This window comes from Rhopilema esculentum, chromosome 16, assembly GCF_057945365.1.
Source record: "Rhopilema esculentum isolate cy_ngs chromosome 16, ASM5794536v1, whole genome shotgun sequence".
Taxonomy (NCBI): domain Eukaryota; kingdom Metazoa; phylum Cnidaria; class Scyphozoa; order Rhizostomeae; family Rhizostomatidae; genus Rhopilema; species Rhopilema esculentum.
Window position 1 is genome coordinate 6,470,345 of NC_142830.1, and position 24,132 is coordinate 6,494,476.

A 24,132-nucleotide genomic window follows, 5' to 3' on the forward strand; every position below is an offset into this window, starting at 1 on the left:
TGTATGTACAGCACATTTTTAGGAGAATTATGCGGACCATGTTTCGACAAAATTAGATAATTCCCCCTCCATCCCACCCCTTGGCACTGTCATTGAATTGACTTTGGCTTTCTGTCAGATCAAGCCTTGTAGAGTTATTTTTTGCTGCAGATTCCGGTAAATCTTCGCTCTCAGAAAATCAAGCAATTTCTTTAACCATAGTCTGTATTTTCAGCAAAGTACGTCTTTACCAATCTAGAACCTGATAATAGAAAGTTTTGCGACTTGATTCAAATCGTTACCCTCTTGGATTTAATTTCAAAATCAGATTTGCTTATAAGTTTCCTGCTAACATGCTTACCAAAGCAAGATCGTGAACTGGGCCAGTAGGGGACACTGTTGTTGCTGGGGGTTTGGGGAGACGACTGTCCCCTGTAGTAACCTAATAGACTATGCGCAGGAGCATTACTTCATGTGACCATGTTTATATAAAGTTCCAGATTACAGTTTACAGTATTACAGTTATGTGTGTAGGCCGTTTGAAGTTAATATAAAGTTATCGTTCTGTTCTGTTCAACCCATGCGTTGTTTTATCTCCTTCACATCTTAACAATAACATCCCCTAATGAGAAATGACAGGGACATGACTTGGGAATTTTACCTCAATAATGGAAAATTTTTGTATAGGAAATATGTTATGGAGGGAAGGCCGCTTCAACAGGAAACAGAGAATTCACCGTGCTAGCTCTGCCACTCAAAGAGTCCAACTTTAGTAATCGTTTTAAGCCACGCCTTTTCCTCTTCCTCTTTCACCAGCAACTACATCTCTACCAAGAAATAACACAAGTTAACCACACCTTGGTTCTTAGGTCTACAAAGTCTTGAAAGGGATCAGGAAAGGCCACCACAATGGTTGGCAGCAAGAAAATTTTTGTAAGTATGGTGCCTTAGGGATGGCCAGAAACCCTATCTAAAATGGATTTTGACTGAAGGAAAATCCGAGGCAATATGTCTAAGCTTTGTTTTATCAACATGTCCCATAGTCTAGTCCGGTCTAGTCTATTGTAATACTGACGTTAAAAAATAGGAAAGGTCTTGCAAAGTTTTTAGGTTAACCTTTTAATATAGCTCGTAATGAAGCTTCTTTTAGGTTTCCCAAAATAGGATGGGGGAGAAAAATTAATGAAACACTGTTTATCAAAAAACATTACCATTGAAATATAAACAGAAGAACTATCAGCTAAAAATAGTTAGGATATTGTCTTTCAACATCTGATCTTAAACTTTTTGGAGGGATTTCAACAAAACAACTCTAGATTTGGAAAACTTTGAAACTGGGCCGATCAAAACGAGTTTTGATCAAATTTATAATTGCGCCTATATTTTTCTCTTTTATAGTAGGGAAGGATTACCGTTACAATCAAACTTTGAAGTTTCTTGATGATACTTTTTAAGAACAAATCTGCCCATTATTTATTTCTCATACCCTCAAAAATTTTCTTTGCAGCTCTTTCTTTTCTTTCTACAGCTGTTTTCACTCTTTTTTTAGTGTTTCTGCGAAAGTTTTAGATAACAAACAGACCTTTTTTGCCAAGTCTAGGCCATAGAGAAAACGAAACTCCGTCAATTTGCGCTGGCACCAAGTTATTCTGGATCAGGTTTCTCGATCAATATCCTAAAAAAGCAGTTGCTCGTTGATCAACTTGGGCAATGACCGATTTCTTCGATCAAATTCCAATATTCAGTTTTATATATGTCTTCTGTGGTAAAGACATAGCAACCAAGCTAAAGATAAGGACATATTTAAGGCAATACACTCTTTTTTTATAAGAACCAGTAAATTTAAGTTCAGGCTGACTGTTCTTAATTTTTTCGAAAATCTGAGGCTGGACTGTTCTTAATTTGTTCTTAAATTAAGAGGGTGTAAGCAGTGCTATTGCTAGCCTTTTCGCTCTAAGGAGGTGTTCAGGCCTCATTTGCCAGCACAGTGAGTGAGACAGCCTTAATTTGCTGACAAATTTGAATATTCACTGAAAAAGCACCCACACATTGCTAGAGATCCTCGATTTTGAGAAAAATCGTTGTTCAAAATTGCAATTTTCAAAAGCTAAGCCTCAGCTTGTTCTTAATTTGTTTCTAGCTTTTGACCAGTTTTGAGGCTCGTGTTCTTATAAAATTATTCTTATAAAAAAAAGAGTTTATTAAGCGCAGTCACTTAGAAAATGACATGGTAGATTTCTGTCCACTTTTATTTAAAAAAAATTATTTTGCTCTGCAGAAAAGTGGGGGGGGGGGCATGGCCCCGGTTTCGCCAGCCCTGGTCTAGAGAGTTTCATACTTTTCTTAAAAGTTGTATTAAACGTACTGTAGTTACCTTATGCTGCAGTCACTCTTCTCTTTTTGACTTTTTGTGAGAGATTTTTAAGAATTGAATTTTTCAAGGATACAGAATATGTGGATTTGCCAATTCGATGCACCCGGATGCAATATCATACCTCTACTCATCTCCAAAAATACTGTGCAATTCTACTACTTCGTTTATAATTTGTTCCTTGCACAGAGCCAGGACTTCGATTTTAATTTGGCGCCTCACTATTGGATGTATATGACTCTAGAACAAATACTACCCACGCGATTAATTCTTTATAAACAGTTGTATAACGGAAGAGTTTACAATAGAATTTAGCAGGAGAAACCTGAGGTAATCCTGGCTTTGTTCTTGTCAGTTAGACAGCTAGACAGCATTCTGTCAACAATCGTCTTTGTCTTCACGAATAGTTACTAACGAAGCATATCATATATTCCTGGTTGCAAGTGTGAGCCGGCTGAACGTGGTCGCCTAGGCCAGTTTTACTGTATCAAACTATAGCTGTATCAAATTTTACTGTAGCTGTTGGGCATTTCATGTGGCACATTGATGTTGCAGTTTTTTTCTGAACAGAAAACGGTATGTAATCACAAATCTTAAACGATGATATTTTTTGAAAAACAAAACGTTATCAACTTTGTTGATTGTGCTAGTGTTTTGAGTATAGAATGCCTGCAAGGTAATGATCCTCCAAAGTCAGAGGGTGATACCTTCGTGGTTTGTAGGCATAAATGACCTGCAGGTAACTTTTCTATATCTACTTCTGTTCATGGGTTTTACAATAAACGAATATCAAATTCAACTCTCGACTTCCATTTGGGTGACCATATTTTACAAAAGCCTTCGTCGTATGCATTTTGTTTAATGCATCGACGATTGGGATTCGAAGTCAGCTGCATATCCTAATTAGTTTGGATTTCTTAAGAAATTTTAAGTCAACAGAGCTGTGACTGTGATAGTTACTTCTCTTTCATCAGCTAACAAAACGGGTATACTTTTGTTTCTTTCGTTAACAGAATCATTTGAAGGGCCCTTTGATTAAAGCAAATTAACTAGTAACAAAAATCTGTGCCTTAGTCGAATCAAAATATAACGTTTGAAAGCATCAAATAAAAGCAGGAACAGGCCTTTGCTGTTTATTCACGTGTTTCGCCTTGCATGAAAGCAGGGGTAATTTCATTTTAATTGTTTTGTGCTGTATTGACGGTTCTTGTTCCCTGACAATATGACAGCACGAGCTTCTCGAAGTAGATATTCAAAATATGTCGGAAATTGCCAGTTGACTGTTTAATAAGGATATTCATCCTTCTCGAAGCCATGCGTCAATAATTTGCTATCCTGGCCGCCGCTTGATTTCAAACAATGAGTTTGCTTTGTTTATCCTTTTGTGGATAATCCTTAATATACGTTGTCAAGAGAACCAACGCTGCTTTGAAGTATCCAAACACGTTGTCTAATGCTCTTCCCGCTGAACTAGGTTCATATTGAGCAAGTAGTCCAACAAAATAAACACAAATAGGTCGGTAATCATTTTACGGTTGACAGAGGTTTTCTAAATCTATTGACTTGGCAACCCCGCACCTCAATGTGTAGAGAACAACTGGTGACGCCTCTTTTCTTGAGTACAGATATGCCGCGATATCGTCTCCATGCTGCAGCATATGTTGCAGCAACCAATGTAATGCATAAACATATGACTGAGTCTGAAAACTGCCAAAATTTGCCATGTTTCAAGTTCAAACTAAGCATGTCAACATACAAATTGGGAAGGGGCCATCGTCCTCTATTGTTCACACACAGTGAATGTGAGACAGTACACGTTTTGTTATAAGAAAATTTTTTTCAGCCCAGCCCTCAAAATTTTATAGCTTTTTCCTAATTTCAGCACTAAAACTTTCTTGACACTTTCTTAACGTAAAGTTGGAACGTTTTACGTTACTAAGCATGCGCAGTGATGGAGAAGATGAAATGCTATAAATATGCTATATTTCTCAAAAACCCTCAACGTCACACTGTATTTGTTGTTTCCTGTTCAGCACAATGTTGTATTGTTGAAATATTTCACTCTTACACCACAATTTCCTTTGAAACTTTGAATATCTAAAAAATTTCAAACTTTCTTAGGTTTTTAAAGATCCAGCCCTGAACTTTCCTAACTTTTTGAAGAACCGATCACAACTTTCTTATAAAATACTTTCTATTTTAAAAATACGTATAGTAGCTCTGCTAAGGTACTTGCAATTAAATGTCTCAAAAATTCTGCAGTTTATGAGGTGATAGGTTTTACTCTATACTGGTTGTAGCTTTTCCTTTATTTATAGTGTATTGAGTGTTGCCCAAAAGTCCCTCTTAGTGTTTGGTGTTTATGTTTGACTTTTTCCATTTGAATTTAGCAATGAATTCACTGGTATCTTTGACATAATGAACCTTATGCTATACATAAACTTTTTTGACAAACATAAACACCCCATTGTGTTAAGTATTAAGAGGTTAATAGATCAGTTACTTAAATTCAATTAAGTTTCCTTAATCAAAACTGCAAAAGTTCCCTTTTTTATAAACAGAGCCACAGAAGTTGGCAGTTCCTCAAACTTACCCATAATCCTGATATGACTTGCATAGATTTTCTCTGTCAATGTTACAGGAAAGTGACAAAGATAGGATCCTGAAAAACAAGCTTGCTTTTCATTGAGTTCAAGCACCTGGAAGTGACTGACATGAATTTTCCAAGCACAAGCCTTAGATGCTGTGTGCCATAACTGCTTCAAATATGTTGAAAGGGTATCTTCGAACGTCTTTAGCTTCTAACTACAATCCTGGATAATAATGTTGAGACATAATGTAATTATTGTATTTTTCTACTTTACCTTGCCCCTGTAAATTCGAATCTCCCCTTTTCCCCCAAGAAGCAATGTTGGATTTGTAGTTCTATCATTTTTGCTTAAAATCATGCATTCAACACTGAATTGGGGGAGGGGCGGGGGAAGTTATTTTTGAAAGAAAAGTTAAAATATAAGCCTTAATTGAAAAGTCTCAACCATTTTTGTCCAGGATTGTAGACTGACAAAGAAAGTTTTCAATTGATATCTTCACCAAAAATTTCTCGGATTGCCTAGGCTATACCTTTATATTGAGTTCCACTGCCACTCTGATGCAGGTTGGAAAATGGGGGCAAAGGAAATATTTAACAATCATTACAAAAGATTTTGAAAAAGCTCTATTCTCTTGTAAAAAGGTTGTAATAATAGGGACCCTTCGCGCGCTGATACCAGCACCCCATTTGTCGGAGACTCTGCCCAATCCCACTTGTCCTATCTCCCTACTACTGTTTATATACAAAAATGCAAATCAGCTTAAAATGGCAATGGAAGGTTGCTTTGAATTAATTGTATGAATCTTGGTTCAGCTGGATCTTTTCCCACATTACATCTTGATAGTATCAGCGCGCGAAGGGTCCCTTAACGTGGCGTCCTTATTCTCAAAATCCCGATGATAATGACCCTCAAAAGCCAAAGTACTGAAGCAAATTAAGAAATCCTCTGACAACTGATCACACTTGGAAATTTTATCCCCTATTAGTAGTGTCTTATGACTTGTAATACTATCTTACTCAGTACAGATTTCCGCAAAAAGGCCTATAATCCACCACTGCAGGCTGAGAAAGCAATCTATTAAAAGTAACTAGGCATAGGTACTCAAGGATCCACTTCGGTAAAGGTTCTTTATTATTACAAACTATAGCACGTAAACTATAAACATAAAAAAATAAACTATAATTTTTTATTCACGAGAAGCCCTTCTGGCAAGTTAGCAATTTCCTGAACCCCGAATCATGTGCCAGAGATACCTTAACTTCCGGAATTTAGATCACCAAAAATTTCCAAATTTTGTAACTATGAAAGGGAAAAAAGTCCCGAATACCAATGTCAAGTTCGATCGTAGCAAGAACCGGAATCACATAGAAAATTTGTGAGTTAATTTACATGGCAAAACCGTCACAAGAAGTGCAATTTTGTTTTATGCACTTTCTGTCTGTCATTAATTTATTTTCAAGACCTGCTTTTGACCAATTTTAATTTTATCTGTACTTATCTATCCTCTATTATATTTTTCAAATACTTTGCTGCATCGAAATCAGTTCTTCTCAGAATATTAGAATCAAATGGCCTTTCAATGTTTTTCAGTTTCCTCTTGTGTAACACCCTTTGGAAATTTTGGTTTCCTACATGCCTCTCATTTCAGACGTTTTTCAGTGACCCTGTGTACACTAATACCGGTACTGTTTGCAAATAAAGCCAGCATTCAGACTAGGAAAAAGCTGGCTTGTGATCTGAACTGACACTGAACACCTACGCTGGGGATACCCGTGGCCACAAGTTAGGCTTGAAGTGTCCTCTCCTAACACCAATGTAATCTGGCACGTCTTTACATCAGTCTTCGTGGATTACCAGTTTGCCCTATTCTTAACCATGGTTCTGTTATTCAGTTGATACTTAAAAACACTACTTGCGAGATGATAAGGAGCCCAACAACAGTGTCGGGAAACTTCCTAAGAATTAATCAAAAATTAAGTAATATTGCGGAGATAGTATATCCCATATGTTAAACGGCGAATGACCAGGGGCCATATTGATCAACATTCCTATGAAGAAATAGCTTTTTTCCATGAAGCGCTCTAGTAGCCAAATATAATGCAATAAATGCTGCCCTTAATTTTTTGGTGCAGACCAGGCGAGTTATATGTTCTCGCAGTATTATATTGAGAAATTGCTTACCTTTGAATGTTCTGTTTGGAACAAATGAATTCTAATAGCTAAATATTTCTACTACTTTCGTTTTTGAAGTTGTGTATAGAATACCGAAGTGATGACGTCATAAAAATCTATTTTTAGAATTTCTGAATTTCGATCCCATAACCTGAAAGAGCATCATGAAATACCTCTAAGTATGCAAAATCAGTTAAAGGCACTACAAATTGGCTGGGATATGGCCAATTGAGCACAGGCTCTTGTTATGAACCAGGCCAGAATCACAGCAATCCGTTAGCAAACTTGAAATCTTTCATTGGCCATATCTCGCCCAATTTGGAACATATCTAACTAATTTTGCATATTGAGAGGTATTTTATGTCGTTCTTTCAGATTATGTGACCAAATTTGAGTAATTCTAAAAATAGATTTTTGATGACGTCAAACTTAGGTACTCTATTGCACCGGAAATTTATGTTTCAGCATAACCAAATGAACAATGCATGCGCAGTTCCAACTTTTAAGTAAAGTAGGCTTATCTAACCATACAAATGAAGCAATTGTCATTTATTCGATGATATTTGCTAAGAGAAGGGTTATGATACTGGATATTCCAAAGTACTGTATATTTAAACAGTATCTTTGGTTGGAATGTTCAATGGTGGCAGTAATGTCCTCAAGGGAAATGAAGAACAATCGGTGCCTCAATATCGATTTCAGAAAGGCAAGCAGATGCCATTCCTCCTAAGGCCTTAATGAATGCATGTTACAATCATTCTCATTAAATTCTACCCGTATAAGACGGACTGAAAGGAATATTTTCCTATAGGTTTGGCCTAAAGCATTTTTAAGCATACAGTCAAAAGGCTTTAATAAACAGGGTTTCTAAATCGGTATTCACCCATTTACACACGGATTTATGCCTCCAAAGCCTGTTATACAATGTGTTGACGTCAGTGCTTAATGATCAAGGTGCGCAGTTCAGTTTTACTTAGTAAAATTTTTATTGGTTTTTGACTGCCTGTGTCAAGCCTGTGGCTACATCTTGAAATTCATGTGGTTCTTCCACTTGCTTAATTTATACCCCTATGAAGTTGTTTAATCGAAACCAACTTCATGGGGCTACAAATTTCTAGAAAGATTCTTGCTTATTCTGTACCCATTGGTTTGCCGGTGAATTCCCAAAACGCATATGACACCAGCTATTTCACTTCTCATGCGGCACAACCCGCAATAATGTAGCGAAGGGGGCTCAGTGTCTGATATTGTTCTTGAAACTATAACTTTTGCTTTACCTTGATGCTAAAAATAGGCCAAGTCGTCTATCATTAGTGGGGCTACATGGCCCCCAGTCTTCTCATTGACGTCGTCATTGATTGGGTTGCTGTCTATAATGCATTTAGTGAATAAAACGATGCTTAAGCACATCAGTAGTAACAAAGGAAATATCCACTTTGATCGATGTAGCAGAGCAGCGATTTGTATTGTGAATTCAGAAGTAGATTCATGTGTTTGTCAAATGTCGCTACAAATTGCATTTATTTTCAGTGTATTGTTTGTTTGGTTTTCAAGTGACTTGCATCACGCTACATGTTAATTCCTCTAGTTATATTCTTAGTTTTCTGCTGCTCTTTTACCTCGATTTCTCAAAGCATTTACTTTTTTGAAAATGTATCCGTTTGGCTCATGGATGTGCAGCAACTTTTTTCCTCCATTTATATGGACTGTGACGCGATTCTCAAAATTTCTTCATTGCAAAGAGATTGTTCCGGGTTTTTTAAATCTGTCATTCGTTTTTTAGCTGTTTCTCACATTTCAGTCTTCCCTCTTTTATTCTTTCATACCATTCCAAGCATCTTTTCAACCGTGCCGTTCCTGTAACGTCATACTTTCGTACCATGAAGATTTATACTAAAATGCATCGGTATTAAAACGAGGATGGTTCATTCATACGTAAATATTTGATTGAATAAAACTTTACCATGTTGGCTTCTTTAAAGCACACCTAACTCAATATAAAGATTTAATCAATGCAACAATCTGTCCAGGCTGATTCCACAAAGTGGCCGAAAATCCTTCTAACTGGGTACGATTATTTAATGATACCCGAAATAAATTTTTGTTTGAAAAAGGCCGGTTTCTTATCATTTGAAATTTACACTGAGTAATAATCCACCAGACTGAGGGAGGAGCGAAGAAATGGGAGGTTATTACAAAATGGAAAGGAATATTTTGATGTCATTGAGCTTTCTTAGAGCAATTTTTGCGCTTATTAGAAGGAAGTAGCTCAGATCCTGATGCTCTTTAACAATTCCAAAGAGGCTGCTCTTTGCACCCTCTTATATAATTTTATTGCCTATTACATATGTGTTTACTCAACAGTACTGCACCTACGAGTCGATGCCTCGTAAAGATATATTTCATTTAATATATAGAAAATTTTGTCTAGTTTAGCAGAAACGTTTTCATTTTGAGTCACTTCGTCACCACCATCCACTTGCACTGCAACTGCTTGGAAACGTCGCACTGACCAATTTGCCCTAGCAGTATTTGGCTTAGCTTTGCTTTCGATCAGGTCACAAGGGCGCACCTTCAGAAAGTTTACTTGGAGATATATTGTTTGGTTATAAACCCCCACCACTCCGGACTACACTAGACGATTTGTTACATAGTACATAGTACTTTATCTTAGCTCCCTCTTAGAACTCTTGCTCTATCAATATTAAAAGTGCCTGGGCCGAGACCATGATTGATTGTTTACGGGCGATATGTTCTTTCGAATTTCATAGTAAATTCTGCGTATAATATATTTTCTTTTTTTATCAATTGTCTTCTTTTTTACAATAAGGACTAATTTTCTATCCTGCGTTTGTTTGCATCTGTGGTTTGGAAACTGCCATGAAGAGTTTAATATTTCGTTGTGCTCGTCCTTGTGTGCGTAAGGGTTGGTTGGCACTTTTTGCAAGAATGGGGTGCAAGAGCTGGAAGTTCCTGAATATTGAGAAGCCAAACTACTTGCACTGAGGCAGCTGAAACACACCTTCGCAATTGGCTGTGTCTATATCTGCTTTTGTCACAACATGTGAGAATTTTGTCTTTTTCTCGTTATCCGGCATGATATTCGTTCCGTCTTGTTAGAGACAGTTGATATTATATCTTACTTGGTTGGGGTTTTTTTAAGTATCCTAGTAAAATATATTATAAGCCTGTTTAATGTCTGGATGAGGAACTTTATCTGATCCACCATACACTTTAGTGGGCCATCTAGCCCTACCAATGACCCAGTTGTATAATAGGTACTTGCTTGTGAAACGCTATCCTCACCGAATTTGCAAAGTTAGCGATATATCAAATAACCAGAAAAGCACATTTTTGTGTCAAAACAAGAAGGATGTGGGTACCTTCTCATTGTCCCTTGTAGTCCTGATGAGCTGTCTGATTGGTTAAATCAAGCAGTCACTTGGGCCAAGGGCTTGCAAAGTAAACTTGAAACCAGGTCACAGTGCTTGCTGTTTGAATTGGAATACTTACCATAAGCCGATCGTTGCATATTGATTTTTGTTAATTCGCTGTTCTATCCATTCATTTCTTTGTGTGAGATTCTATACAAAATCGATGAAAATTTCCAAACTTCATTTTTTGCGAGGGAACATTGATCAAGGAATTAGTTTTAAGTATTTCATTGCATTTGGAGAGCCTCTTTCCTGTGCCGCTGTGCATTGTTTGCAATAGACTAAATTGTTTGGGCTTTTATCTCTCATGGAACTCCAATGTTAAACCCATTATTACGCACCGTTGGGTTATGTCGATCGGTATCACATTTCATGTATTTGATAGGTTGTAATAGAGGGATTTGTAGCTGTGAGATTTGTGTTCGTTTGGTCGTCGACGCCATTTTGAAAGTAAACATCTCGCACAGACAAGGCGCAAGCCCTTGCAGGAGTAGGGCTTCTCGAGAACATCGAAAGGATATTACAAGTCGATAATCGTAAGTGCCTCTGCGCCGTATCATTACTGTTGCTTGTTTCTAATGAGGTAAATTAGTCTTTGCTGCGAAAGTCACAATAACTTGTAAATATATATAAATGTGTGTGTGTTGATCTTTATTGTTGGTAAACATGTCTTTAAATGGTACCTCGGTACACAGTAATTTTCGCTGCCTGCTTGTATCAAGCCCGCGAAACTTTGGGTTGAGGTCAATGTCGTCCGGACATTAATCCATACGATTTCAGTCAATTCGCCGTCATTTATTCTGGGTCTGGCTGCATAAAACTCACGTACTAGCTTTCAGATTTGTTAGATTTAAAGTGATCACAAATTCGCTCCCTGTCTATCAATTTTCAGTTATAGTGTGTTACAGCAGCCATTTTTATAGCTTCGTGACACTTCTGCCTCAACTTTTCTTAAGGACGAACATATCATACTGGGCAGTGAAGAGCGTTCTTGCCCGAAATAGATTATATACCCTTAATGCCCTCGCTTTGTAGCACGAAAACTTTTATCCTTCCCGTTTTTCATCATGCTCACGCAAGCTACAAAAGCATCCAAACAAAGGATTTTGGATTTCTTAATAGAATCTCACCCCTTCCAACGTCCTCTAGCATCTTTGCTATTTGATGGTCTAGTTATGTCCATGTCCAGGTCAAAATGCATTTTATGGAATACATTTTCCGTTGCGTTCCGGCTGTCAAAAATCCCTTTATATCCAACAGATCGTTCATTTGTCTCAGTTATCAGAAGGCAAGGATTTTTTGTTTTTCACGATGCATCTATCTGTCATTTTTTTTTGAAGGCAATAGTTTATGAAAACTTCCAGGGCACAAATGAGATGAGATAACACAGAATATGCCCACAAGAATGTTTTTGTTATGTTTGGTTGTTTTGATGCAGTAGGATTACATTAGGTTGCTATTTTATACTCAATTAATTCTTCCGGAGGTTTTACTTTCCGTTATGCCTCGAAAGTCCTTGTTAATTCTCTCTACTATGGAAACATAATGTCGTTACAATTGAAATGCCTCTATTCTTATTCATAAGAAACTGATAAAATAGCTTATCGTCCTGTTATATCACATAAACAATTATACGTCAAAATAAACTTTTTCGACTTGTTTTGCCATCTACAAACCTTACCCACGTGTGTATGCATCATTATAATCAACATACAGTAAAGTATGTTGGGAGAATGTGTTTAATTGTGTGCAAAAGTTGCTTTTAGCGATAACTTTGAATGTTCATCCCGGGTCATTTTTTCTCAATTGCAAGTTTAACATTCTTTTAATGGAAGACACAAGACAAGGGAAGTGCAGCAATTAAAAGGGCAGATATCGTAAGCGCCTATTCCATTGTGTACCAACCGCCGATCATTTTTCTATTAGAATCCACAACCCAAAAAGCCACCCAAAATTTGCAAGTTCACGGTGGCATTATTAGGGTTTTGTATTGCTAAGGGAAAGTGCGTCGAGGAAGAGACTTGGGCTGAACCAGGCACCGCGGAGCAGGGGGGAGGGATCCTTTTTGCAAAAATGCTAACTATTAAGCGATCAACCACCAGTAAATTTTCAGCCCCTTCCCCTCGCTTTTTTAGACCTTCCACTTTCCTCAACCCTCTGCAGTTCCTGGCAGTGGCGGGTTTAAGGGGGGAAACTAAGGGCAGTTGCCCCTCCCTTGACGAGTTGAAGCAAGTCTGGCGCCCCTTTATTGGAAATTGTGCGCCCTTTTTGAAGAATGAGAATCAGGTGAAAAAGTTTCTGAGACCGATAGGTTAATTTGCTTCAAGGATTACCTCAAAGTTATGTTGTTTATTCTGAAAATGGATCTGAAATTCTTGTATACAGCGTACTTTCGTCACCAATTTTTGAAAATTTTTCAGCGCCCCCACTACCAACTGCCCCTCCTTCAAATTTGATCTGGATCCGCCCCTGGTTCCTGCGAACACCGGCTCTTCAAAGATAGGTGATTCTTGTGTTTCAGAATTGTGTAAATGCTGTTGGTGAAGATTGACCCTTGAAAGAACTTCTATGCATTCATGCCAAAATAGCTATGAAAAATTTTAGGAACAAACTTAAAATGCCCTTATCAAAAAAGCGTGTTGTACGATTAAATTTTGAACATCGCATGGTAGACTCAGTGGTGTAGTGCTATCAAAATAACAAGGGGGGCTCTTGCCCAATATATTGCGAAAAACAACAGCAAAAGTAGAAATTTGCCAATTTTGGGCATCAGCCCCCCTGAGCCTCCCAGCTCTACACCCCTGGATAGACCTGAAGTGTTTGAACAACATTTACAGGCACGGCGCCACACAATAAAACATTTTTCTAACTAAGTTACTAACTATTTTACACCGTCTTTACTAACTAATTTCGAAAAAAGAGTATCAAAAATGAGAAAAACTTAATTTTACTTATTTATTTAGGAATACAGTAGGCTGCCGCATATAAGAAACCACTTTTTAAATTGAGGCCTCATAACGTTTCTTATTTCAACATTCCTTTTTATAATCAGGGTAAAAGTTTCTTATATATAGGTTACAAATTTTTTAAATAAGCAGCTAAGCTTTAAGTGTTGGCCCGTGTTTGGTTATGCCAAATTATGTTATTTATTATTAAAAAAAGCATAAAATAATTTATTTCCTCTGAAAAAAATTGTTTTAAATTTCTTATAAATGTGCACCTTATAAGTATAAAGTAGTTTTTAGGATACGGTGAGATACGCTGTGGAGACAAGAGGTAGAATAAAGTATGGCGGATCTGAAAATAAGAAACATTTCAATTTCAGACCTGAAATTGTTTCTTATAAAAGGAGCCCTTTGGAAAGAATCTGAGGCTGGTTTCTTATACAAGGGGATTTCTTATATACTGTATTATTTGTCTTTTATTTGCATCAACTCAGTAGATACCTTTCTGTCATTGCAATGTCTGCATTTTGGGTGTGTTAACATGGCCTACTGAAAATACTCGAGTCAAAAAAGTTGCACATTTCTGTTCAGGAAGTAAAATTTTCTAAATCAATACAACAGCCTCTTGCTATTCACATCAATGTGCACTTTAAACCAAAGGTCACACTTTATTTCTCTCACCAACGTCTGTCACTATAGTTTTAGCATGACTCCTCCCGTCCCAAATTTTTCCTAAAAATCGATAATCAATGTTTTTCTGAAAATCGTCGAATTGTCTGTTCTGAACGGTATAGTAATTTGTTAAATTTTGATCGGGGAGATTCTTTTTTAGCCATTCTAGGAGGAAGAGTTTCAAAAATTTCTTGCGCGTTGGACCCAACCATGATGGGTCCTCCTTCTGTTCAAGAACTGTTTTAGGTGGCTGGTGCTGTTTTGCTTCTTCTGCAGAATTATCGAAGCCCTCCACAACTGTCTGTTTCAATCTTGTTGTAACATCAACAGACCTCACAAACTCTAGTTGTGTTATCAGCTGCTCCAGAAGACCCTGTCTAGGTCATCGTCTTCTAATAGATACCTTTAAAAATTAAGATATGATAAAAACCCCAAAGCGCCTATCAGCATCCCAGGTCATCGGTCTTAATCTAACTTTTTTCATCATTTTTATGCTCTGTGTTATTATGTTTAATTCCCCAACATACCTTATCGTTAATAATACTGATCTTGTAGTCAAAGTAACAAAACACTCACATTGTGTTTATTCTAGATATTCTGATTGACATCAGCACATTGAAAAGTTGCCTATCTGATAATTCCATTGTGGTTGCTCATTTATACTAGTAAGAATAAATCGGCCTCAGTACGAAAACCCTTATGACAAAATGCATAAAGCTTTTTCTTTTTGCGTCGTTGAAACACCGAAGTATTTATATTTTTGCGGTGAGGGCCTTTCCTTAATGCATTAGCAAAGCTCATTTATATTATCTAGAAATTTACGTTGTTCAAAAATTTTTGATGCCTTGGTTTCACAAATGTCCTTGTCAAAGAACATGGCAAGTGTGTTACAGGGACATCAGAAGCTCGGGAGTTTGTGGGCTGTGGAAAGCGGGGGTGTCTTTAAAAAGTAGATTCAACGATCCAGTGAACTATTATTGTTTGGCTATAAACCCCCACCACTCCAGACTACTCCAGAGGATTTGTTCGCATACATAGTACTTTTTTTTAGCTCCCTCTTAGAACTCTTGCTCTAGCAATATAAAAAGAGGCTGGGCCGAGACCATGATTGGTTGTTTACGGGCGATGTGTTCTTTCGAATTTCATAGTAAATTCTGCGTGTAATATATTTTCTTTTTTTATCAATTTTCTTTATTTTTACAATAAGGACTAATTTTCTATCCTGCGTTTGTTTGCATCTGTGGTTTGCAAACTGCCATGAAGAGTTTAATATTTCGTTGTGCTCGTCCTTGTGTGCGTAAGGGCTGGTTGGCACTTTTTGCAAGAATGGGGTGCAAGAGACGGAAGGTCCTTGAAAATTATTATGTTTTATGAGGCTGCTTTAAAGGTAGTCAAAAAACGTTTTTTCGCTTGTAACTTGTTCACACACTGCGATGGAAATTGTTTTGTGAGGCAGGTGAATGTTGGCTTTAAGAGGTTCGCTACCGAACATACTAAATAGAAATCCCCTTCACATTATCTCCTTCATAGAACCCCTTCATTCAAGATGCAAGACCCTTTGTTTAGCTGTAGGAAGCAAAGCTTGGTCTTAGCAGAAAAGTGTTAGTTCGTTAATAAGCTTTTGTGGTCCTTAGCAAGGGCAAAGGCACCCAGCTTTCTTTGAATGCACACAGTTTCAATCCGTTTCATGGACCGTTTCGATATACCAAATCTGTTAGCAAAATCAAATGATCGTTTTGTTTTGTTTGTTTAATTTATAGACAAATAAAGTCTGATTCTGATAGTTCGTGGCTCACAAACAAAGTCTTTGGCTTCTTTTAACGTGCCGTTACAATTTCTCATTCAATTCTGTTTATGTCCCAGTTTCTTTCTTCGTCAGTTTGCACCGTGTTCAAGGAATCGTAAGCTTAAAAAACTGCTTTGATTTGGCAAATTGGTTTTTTGAATTTTTTATTTTTGAAACTGAACTTTTAGAGTTGTGATGCATGTCACCGTAGAGGCCTTGACATTTCTTTAGGGTCCTAAGATATCGTACCTCAGGGGCGTGGTGGCCCACAAGGACTCGGGAAATTTCCCGGTAGGCCCCTGAAATCTTTTCATGTGGGCCCCTTGGATTTTTCTTCCTTTTAAGCTTATATCATTTACAACATCAGATTTGTGAGAAGAAACAGGTGAAGTAAGGCCCCACGCGGCCCCCGCGACACTCAGTTCAAACATGTTATAAGAGGTGACAACAAGAAATAATCATCATGTTTTGTTATTTCACGTTGTTTTCCAAGTTTTATCAAAATATCCCTTGTAGTTATTTTTTCACAATTTTTACTTTCTACAGGCAGTTATTTTGCATTTTCTGAGTACTGCCTCCTTAACATCATTGCTACATATTTTCTTATTGGTGCTTTTGTTATTGTTATTTTCTATTCGCTTTTAAGATACTAACTTACTTAGTCGTTTATACTGTTTGCAAACAATAAAACTTTGGAATCTGATGTTGGTCTGAAATGCTATCAACGAGGAACGGACTTTGGAGTTTGACGCGGGCAACCCGATTCCTTGGAAACAGCACGTCTGTTTTTCATGTTGTATATTTGTATCGCCAGATAAAGCTTAAAGAATTCTTATATGATCTCAGACAGGTTTAGATGAAGTTGGTCGAGCCTCTTGGGCGCCAGGAATCCTTGGCTTACTATAGATAAAAACTATTGATTCTTTTGGAATGCATTTTCACAATGACGTTGATAATGTAGACAGCGGCCAGTAAATCAAACAATTTATCCGTTTTTCAAAACGTTACAAGTTAGCTAACAACCAGGACAGACCCTCTTAAACTAATCCATTGAATTCCTCTTTATGATTGCTCTTTACCTTGCACGCATAGAAGTGCCTTACGTTGACCTCTTTATTGTTAGTCCTTGACGACACAACGCCAATAATCTCTGGTATATATATATATATATATATCAATATATGTTTTTTGATTTCACAATTCTGTTTTAGATTTTGGCTGTAAAACAATTTTGTGGCAATATTTGCCACACAGTATATATAAAGTCATTTTGCATAGTTTTAACCCAACCAAATTCAATCAACCAAATTTTTTTAGTAAGGAGGATGTCCCTTTTCAATAAAGCATCGTAGCTAAAGGGCTTTCCAAGAGGTTTTATAGGGATTGTAGCAATAAAGGGCTGTCTTGCTCAGTGGAGTAAAATCATTATGAATCTTTCGTTGTTATTAGGAGATTGTCGGTTTTTTCTTGAAAACGCTGATTTATCGTAAATGTTTTTATCAATCTGTCTGTGCCTGCATTAATAGAGCTAAAAGAAACTCCAGAAACAGTTGCTGATAAAATCGCATTCTTTTGGTTTACTGGGTTGCAGTCAAAAACCTTCCAATATTCATGAGAATGTCTCGCCTGCTTAGAAACTCAAAATGTAACCCTCTTTATTTTCATTGACGTCCTTGCAAAAAACTACCCTCAGAGTTCACTGCTTGAAGATAATGACTGATCGTCAGAATATCATGAAGATCTAAGGCCTAGTTTATCAGTGTGATAAAATATTGTATTATATGAGGTAGAGAGAAAACTCTTATCAAAGGAAAAGGTCTTGTTTACTTATGAAAATTTTTAGCTGAAGTCAAAACTATGTTTAGAAGATTAACATTAAATGTAAGAATGTGAAGAAGTTTTAAGTACTTTTAAATGATAAAACCAGAAGTTTCTACCAGTGGCTCTATACCTCAGCGATACAACTTTTTACCCTTATGCTATTTCAATAGTTTGTTTGTTAGATATGCTCGGTATATGAATTGTTTAGCAAATATTCTTTCAATCTTGAATTACTTTACTTAGCCTCATCTTGAAGGAGCTGTCATAGTGGAACTATACACCAAACTGAAAAGACATATCATTTGTCAGTAATTATATCTAATAGCAAGCAAGTGCTTATTTTTCGACACTCTCAGTCGAAAAGTTCACCTTGTCATTCGTCTTATTTGCTCTTGGGGCTCTAACCTTATATTAAAGGTCTACGATACACACAAAGTATGAAAATATCAACACTCACTGGGGTCAGTATAGTTATCGAGTATATTTATACATTAGTATTTTTACACCTTTGCACAATTATGTTGCTAATGTTTCTAAATGAATTGTTTTTTCTCTATCCTTTTTTGGGGGTTGGCAAGCCCTAAGTCTCACGAAAATACAAGTAAGTAGCGCTAAGCCCCTAGATTCCTTCTGTCAACGGAATTATGGGAAGACAAAAGTATCTATTATTTCACCGAGGTCCTGCGAAAACAAGGATTGTTAGAATTCTTTGAGCTTTGTGCAAGAAGAAAAGGATTTAGTAGGATAGCGACAGTAAAGATATATGACTGCTATAAACCATTCTTTCAGTATACTTGAATTAATTAAATGAATGTGGCAGTCGTTTGCTGTTATCACGCTCAAGACTAGTTTTATGTTTCGATGGCCAATTAACCCACTTGCAAATAAACTAATTCCAGAATACATCGTTGAAATGTTCTTAAAAAAACAGTGTCGCTGTGCTGGATTTCATGTGATCAAGAGCTATATTAAATTTCTCATTGGACGACAATCTTCATTAGCAATTTACGTAAGGGTTCCAGAGAAGGAAGGGCTCTTTCCCTTAACGTGTTTCATATGCTTGTGCATGTTTGGCTGCCAAAATCTACCAAAAATCCCCTTCCCCTCCATCATCATCCGTTATGACGCGTATAATTCTCAAATACGGTATTGAGATCATTCTGTGCCGTGATCCAGAATTATAGGACCTTTTAGGCATAAGGAGGGATTACCCCCTGCTTTTTTCAGAGTTACATAAATTGCTATCATCATGCTATCATCTTCCAGCTAATAAGTCTAGGAGACAATTCTCATCGCATTCTGGAGTCTATTTTCGATTGTCTCTTTGATTACCTCTTCAATTTAGAACCAAACATAAAGCGAAAGCAAGGACAGCAAGATTGTCTTTCTCGATGATAATAGTGACTTCGTGTTTCCCGCAAGATTTGGTGCCCCTGAGCCCCCTCTCATTTTCCTCGTTTCATATTACTTGTGGCCCCAACAAAACTGCCACTATAGCACTGTCTCTTAAATACTGTTCTTCTCTTTTTGCATTATTTATGAGCAGTAACAACATCAAATGGTCGCCAGTATCAGTTTTAGAAGCGTTATCTTTTAGTCGCCAGTATAGTTTTAGAAGATGTATCTTGAAGAAGTAAAATCTCTTTCAAAAAACATGCCCTGATTTGAAACTTTGTTCAGGCAGGGTTTCAAACTGCTCAACGAAAAAGCCTTGAGAATATTATAAACCATGCAACCTAATCGGATCTCGAGATGTTTTTACGAATAGCTATGTTTTTTTCAATTGATGCTAATGCTAGGTGGCAAGATTCTTCTTTGCAATCCATTTTTATTGCCATAACTTCCAGCCTTCTGTCTGTCCTGTTTTTGACCGCTGAGGGCTGCTGGGCTAGCTCTTCTGGTGGTTGGCCATACTTGAGGTCACACGGTTACGCTCTCTAAAACCTTGGTTTCCCACTCTCCTCAAATATTATTCTACTCGATTTTCAATTGATAACTTGTTTTTCCAACATATAATGCTATCCAAACTGATTGAGACAACGGTTTTTCTTTTCATAGAGGCGATGAATGCGGAGTTGCAAGACGAGGAGAACGATTGCAGGAACAGGAAAGAAAGATTCAAAGCAGAAAAGCCAAAGCTTAAGGATACCTTGTTATCAATGGAAAACAACAACTACATGAAATCGCCTCGGAATTTGAACTCTGGCGCGCTATCAGTTGGAAAAGGATCTAATTTGCAGCCAAGGAACGCTAGACGCCATGTCCACTTTCCAACTGGAATTGAGGCAAATGGAAAGCCTGACACTGTTCATCGACTGACTGTAGATGGTAAATCATCTACGCCAAGGCGACCTGGAAAATTTATAACAAGAGGCCGTTTTGCAGGGCTAGTTGCGACTCCAATCATAGAAGACAATAACGCTGATCAATCCAAGGAGCAAACAGTCGTTGCCGACTCCCATTCCGATTCAGCAAGAAGTCATTCGAGTTGCTCAAACGATACTTGGGACGGGAAGGAATCTTTTCTTACCCACTCAAGAACAGACTCGGCAGATACGAATTCTGTGAGTGATGGAGGAAGCTGGTCAGGGCTGAGTTATGGACACAGCTCCTCGAATAGAAGCAATCGTGTACCAAGAAGCAAGGCAGTGGGACATAGTGATGTTATTAGAAAAACACTTGCAAAAGATTTTAAAGATGTTATGTTGAGATCACGCTCTGAAGAACTCAAGCACAAGCAGAAAGTTTGTCAGTATATAGCTGCTGAGGGAAAAGTAAGGGATTATCTGTTGTCCACAGAAAAACATTTACCCTACATCCATTCCTCTGACAACGAATCTTCGGTTTGCAGTGGATCAAACAGTACCTCAAGTGACGTTCTATCGCCAGTAACAAGACCAAGGAGGACTATTAAAGATCTCAGCAGCAATATTTTGATCAGAATATTTTCAAATTTGTCAACGAGAGACCTTGTAAAGGCATCTGCTGTTTGTCGAAAATGGTACAAGATTTGTTGGACTCCCGACTTATGGTCAGTCATCGATTTAAGTGGTTGCAGTGGAGACGTGAACTCGGTTGTTGAAAATATCCTCAGACGGCTATCCAAAATTTCTCAATACGCCTGTCTTGTTATACACACTTGGAAACTTAACTCGTGTAAGAACCTGTCTGATGAGAGTCTAAAGCTGATTGGGCGAAGGTGTCCTGAACTAAAACACATGGAGCTCGCTAAGTGTCCGCTTATCACTGGAGCAGGGGTTGCTGAGATATTCGCCAATTGCCCAAATTTATCGTTACTCAACATTGCGAGTTGCAATGAAGTCGCATCAATCGACTTATCGTTACAAAACGGCGTATCGTACGGCGAAAACGCGTCCTTTCTACAGCTTCACTACATTGACCTAAGCGAATGCCTCGTTGACGACGCTGGTCTCGACATGATAGCGAGGAGCTGTAGTTTCTTAGAGTACTTATACTTACGTAGATGCGAGGCAATAACAGACAAAGGCTTGATATCTGTCGCGAACTATTGCACAGGGATACGGGAAATGAGTGTTAGCGATTGCAGTTATGTCACTGATAGTGGCTGTAAATTCTTGATCAAGAAGTGCCATGATTTGAGATACATTAGCCTTGCAAAATGTTTAATTACCGACGATACGCTGAAGCATATTGCGAGGTATTGCAAGAAAGTCAGGTATCTCAACCTCCATATGTGTCACAGCATAAGCGACGAGGGTGTGGCGCGCATTGCCCAGAGCTGTGAGAAGATGCGGGCCATTGACATCGGGAAATGCGAAAAGATTTCGGATACGAGCTTGAACTTTATTTCAATTAACTGCCCGCACTTGCGCCGTCTCAGCGTCAAGGGATGCGACAGAATAACTGACTCAGGGTTACGCAAATTAGCTACACATTGCAGAAGTTTAAAACATTTAGATGTACAAGAATGCGAATTCACATTTGAAACATATTTATATTTGCGACAAAGATGCGTTAATTGTGTGATAGAGCATACGAAACCAGAGTTTTATTAGATTAGTTTTAAATGTAGCAAGCAGATTTTAATTTACATTCACTGTGACTTGTTCTATAAAAATTGACCCTCAAGCATTTTTAGATGAGACATTGTGTCCTTCTATTGAAGAACTGCATGCTTGCCTTGTAACGTAATGCAAACGTCTAGGGCTGATTTTAACAGATCTTTTTAGTCACAAACTTAGGTTGCTATTATGGCTGAATTTTCCTACGTTAATATAATACTTGAAACTTGTTCTTCGAAAACGTTTGATTTCTGAGCAAGCATAGTTAAAATTGTGGAAAAATGTTATACTAATTTTCGGTACCAATAACCGTAGACTTGAGAAAACAGCCCATATGTTTGAATAAAAGGAAGCTATCTCCATTGAGGACTCTCTGATAGAGAAGTTTTGTATCTTTGTTTCTAGATAATTATTTCAAGAAGCAAACATGCGTTGTAAAATAAAAGGGATGTATATTTGTATGTTTATATTAGTTTATTTTATTTCATTATTCGTCTGGAAATATCTTTTTTCAAATTGATAGAATGCTTCAAAGTAGACAGACGCTAAAACATAAAGGGTATTAGTAAACGGTTCAATCTTAGATAGTATTTTGACAAAGAAATAACAATATACGGTTGTTTGTGAATATAATTAAGTAACATGCATGGTCTTTCATTAATATTTGGCTGGTTGGCTTGTTAATCTTGCAGTTTCAGAAAGCAGCATTTGTTTCTTGTGTCTCTATGCTTCAAACGTTCATATACACTGAATTCTTTCGTATAAATGATTCTTGTTTTTAGTGTTTACTTTCTCCATTCATTAAAACCCGAGAAAGAGAGCCCCTTGTTAAATTTCCTGTTAGTTCTTTTACACGCCATCTTTCTGCTGTGTTTAGCAGTCAACAAGTTTTATGTCATGGACTTAAAATTATGTATGTGTGGACATGTTTCAGTGTCCCAAAACTATTTAGTTGTATATACGTACTTCTGTACTGTTGATTTAAATACAATCGATTATCAAGATCGAAAGTGAATATGGCATTTTCTGTTTTCTCTCTCTTCTATTTAACATTTTCAATGCAGTCCGAAAATTCCCGATTTTAACGCCTCTTGTCTGTCGACATCCGCAGCCTCTTCTCCAAACGTAGGTTCAGGTAGCAAGGGACTGTAGCAAGAGAAAGTCCATAAGTTTCTCCTGTTAAATCCTTTTCTGTAAAGCAAATTCATTAAATCTCATCAAATAGTAATACTTCGTGCTATACAATGATTTAGACTTGAATTATGACTCTTTGTCACCAGCTATACATGTCAAACATGTATTTACATGACAATTCTAGCTTATCAATAATAGGACAGTCTCGTGACCGAAATTGCCAATTCACTCTTTAGCCAATGCTTAATATTCTTATTTGAGTAGTGGACAGCAAGTGCCAAAAAGATAGTCATTCGTCAACAAAGGTTTCCACAGGGCAGACAGCTCGGACTATGTTGTTGTTTCAGCTATAGGTTTAGTAACCACTTTTCTCGTTGAAACTATGTTTTAAGGCTCAACATTGTATGCAGTAACCATCAAGTAATCCAACAGCAGCTGTGTAAGAATTAGGAAGGATAATGTGGTACGTGGGTAGTAAGTACCAGTGCAAACATTCACCCATAGCGCTGTTCAATTTGGGCTCTCTCCCTTGTCTGTGTCGCGGCCGTTGTGAACGGGGTAAAGAAGGCCGTTGCGAGCGGGTTAAAGAAGGCCTTTATGAGCGGGCCTTACGGAGCGGGGTAAAAAGTAATATCGCGAGGGAGGTGAACAGGGCCATTGTAAACAGGGAAAAAGATACCCCTCGTGAAAAAGCCTGATGTCTGATTGCCTCAATGCTAAAAATAAAATAATTTTTTCTACGTGGTCTGCATTGGACGGGCTCCTTACCCAGGCAACAGGTTTGGGAAACACTTAGGAGAGATTGGCAGAGTGGGGTCTTCAGCATCGAAAATGTTCTATTCTATTAGTGTTGAATGACGTATGATAAATTTATCAAAGCTAGTATAAGGTTCTTTTGGAATAAACAATGAAATTGTTTGATCCTTCATATATTACCATCCTTTCAAATAGTAAGAAATCATATTCAACTTACCAAACACATCCAGCTTCCATTCTCATTTCCTAAACTCTAAAACTTTTTGAATCTTTGTTTTCGGTCTGTGAATTCTCGGCAGTACCAAGTTATGTGTTACTTTGCCAAAGTTCTTTTAAATTATAAGGAGCTGATAGTTGCTTTTGACGTAATTAACTGCTACGTAGTTGCATTCTCGAAAATAACTTGAAAAGTTAACCTTTAAACATAA

General features: G+C 37.5%; 1 protein-coding gene across 6 annotated transcripts in view; it reads left to right on the top strand.

Moving 5' to 3' along the window:
* The window catches only part of LOC135681951 (uncharacterized), a 35,266-nt gene extending 12,437 nt beyond the window's left edge, over positions 1 to 22,829 (top strand). For 4 of the 6 annotated variants that reach the window (XM_065196633.2, XM_065196628.2, XM_065196632.2 and 1 more), the window contains exon 2: positions 19,830 to 22,829. In XM_065196633.2, coding sequence (XP_065052705.2) covers positions 19,835 to 21,808 — 1,974 coding nt within the window. In that variant the 5' untranslated portion in view covers positions 19,830 to 19,834 and the 3' untranslated portion in view covers positions 21,809 to 22,829. The other 2 variants (XM_065196630.2, XM_065196631.2) reach the window with 2 other exon arrangements.
* Positions 22,830 to 24,132: the final 1,303 nt, after the last annotated feature.